A 1135-nucleotide genomic window follows, 5' to 3' on the forward strand; every position below is an offset into this window, starting at 1 on the left:
TTTAGTTATATTTTATTTGTAATTGTATAAAATTTTGAAGAAAATTAATCTACTGTCAGATCACTATCGATTTTGCTGCATTTCTGTTGTCAATTTGCTGCAGATTTCCCTGTCAGCATGCTCTGCCACAGTTTTGGTGACAGTTTGACAGTATTATTAAATATAACAGATTCTATGTTATATTCTTTGCTTTTCTATTAAAAATTTGTAAAATTTTCGTTAAAAATTTACTTAAAATTTTTTTACCTAGATTTGGTTAGCTGAGTAATGTTTAACAGTATAATTTAGTATAGTATTTTCAATTTTTTTCTTATAATTCATATACATTTAATTTGTAATCTTCTTAATAATATCAATTATATTATAGGCAAAATAAGTTATTAAAATGACTTGTTGCGTGGAGGGATGCAATTCTAGGGGAGGCAAAAAAAATTCTTCAAAGAAAAGTTTGTTTACACCTCGCACAGTACGTATTATAAGAATAATTTTTTTTGTTCAAGTTTTTTACTCATATTTACGAATCTATAATTGAATATTTGATGTATGTTTTATATACAAATTATGTTTAATTGAAAATAAAACTAATTTCTTTTTATAGAATGATATGTTTACTTCTTGGTACACAATTATGTGTACTAAAAATATAAAAATAAACAAGAATAGCAGAATTTGCGAATTACATTTTAAGGCAAAAGATATTATTAAAGAGGATGCATTTGTGCAAACAAATGGAACAGTTATTTATGTACCAAGAAAAAACCCAAAATTAAAAGAAGGAGCAGTTCCTTCTATTTTTCCAATAATTAGAAAGTTATCATATTTTGAGCAAATAGAACATAACAACAGTATACATTCATTGTCAGTAAAAGAACCAATTCTTTCTACGTCGCATTTGATAGATGTTGACATGTTGCAAATAGAAGATGGATCTTTTACGCCGTTAAAAGAAACTGTTGTTAAGTTTTCTGCTAAGGATATAAATATTGGAAAAAATATTGAGGTTCCAACAAGTTATTGGTTTGCGAATATTAACCTTCAAACCGCACACATCGGTCGAGCACCCACTAATAGAATGATGGTGCGAATTTGGATTTGACATCTTAAATTGTACATATTTCCTGAGGATAAAAACAGA

At 27.0% G+C, this 1135-nt stretch overlaps 1 protein-coding gene across 1 annotated transcript; it reads left to right on the top strand.

Moving 5' to 3' along the window:
* Positions 1–363: 363 nt before the first annotated feature.
* LOC105461439 lies at positions 364–1126 on the top strand. The gene is made up of 2 exons (XM_011707933.1): positions 364–466; positions 599–1126. Exons 1-2 carry the CDS (start codon positions 386–388, stop codon positions 1094–1096), a joined length of 579 nt encoding a protein of 192 aa, XP_011706235.1. The 5' UTR covers positions 364–385; the 3' UTR covers positions 1097–1126.
* The last annotated feature ends 9 nt before the right edge of the window (positions 1127–1135 follow it).

Source organism: Wasmannia auropunctata, unplaced genomic scaffold (assembly GCF_000956235.1).
Source record: "Wasmannia auropunctata unplaced genomic scaffold, wasmannia.A_1.0 LD288545.1, whole genome shotgun sequence".
Classification (NCBI taxonomy): Eukaryota; Metazoa; Arthropoda; class Insecta; order Hymenoptera; family Formicidae; genus Wasmannia; species Wasmannia auropunctata.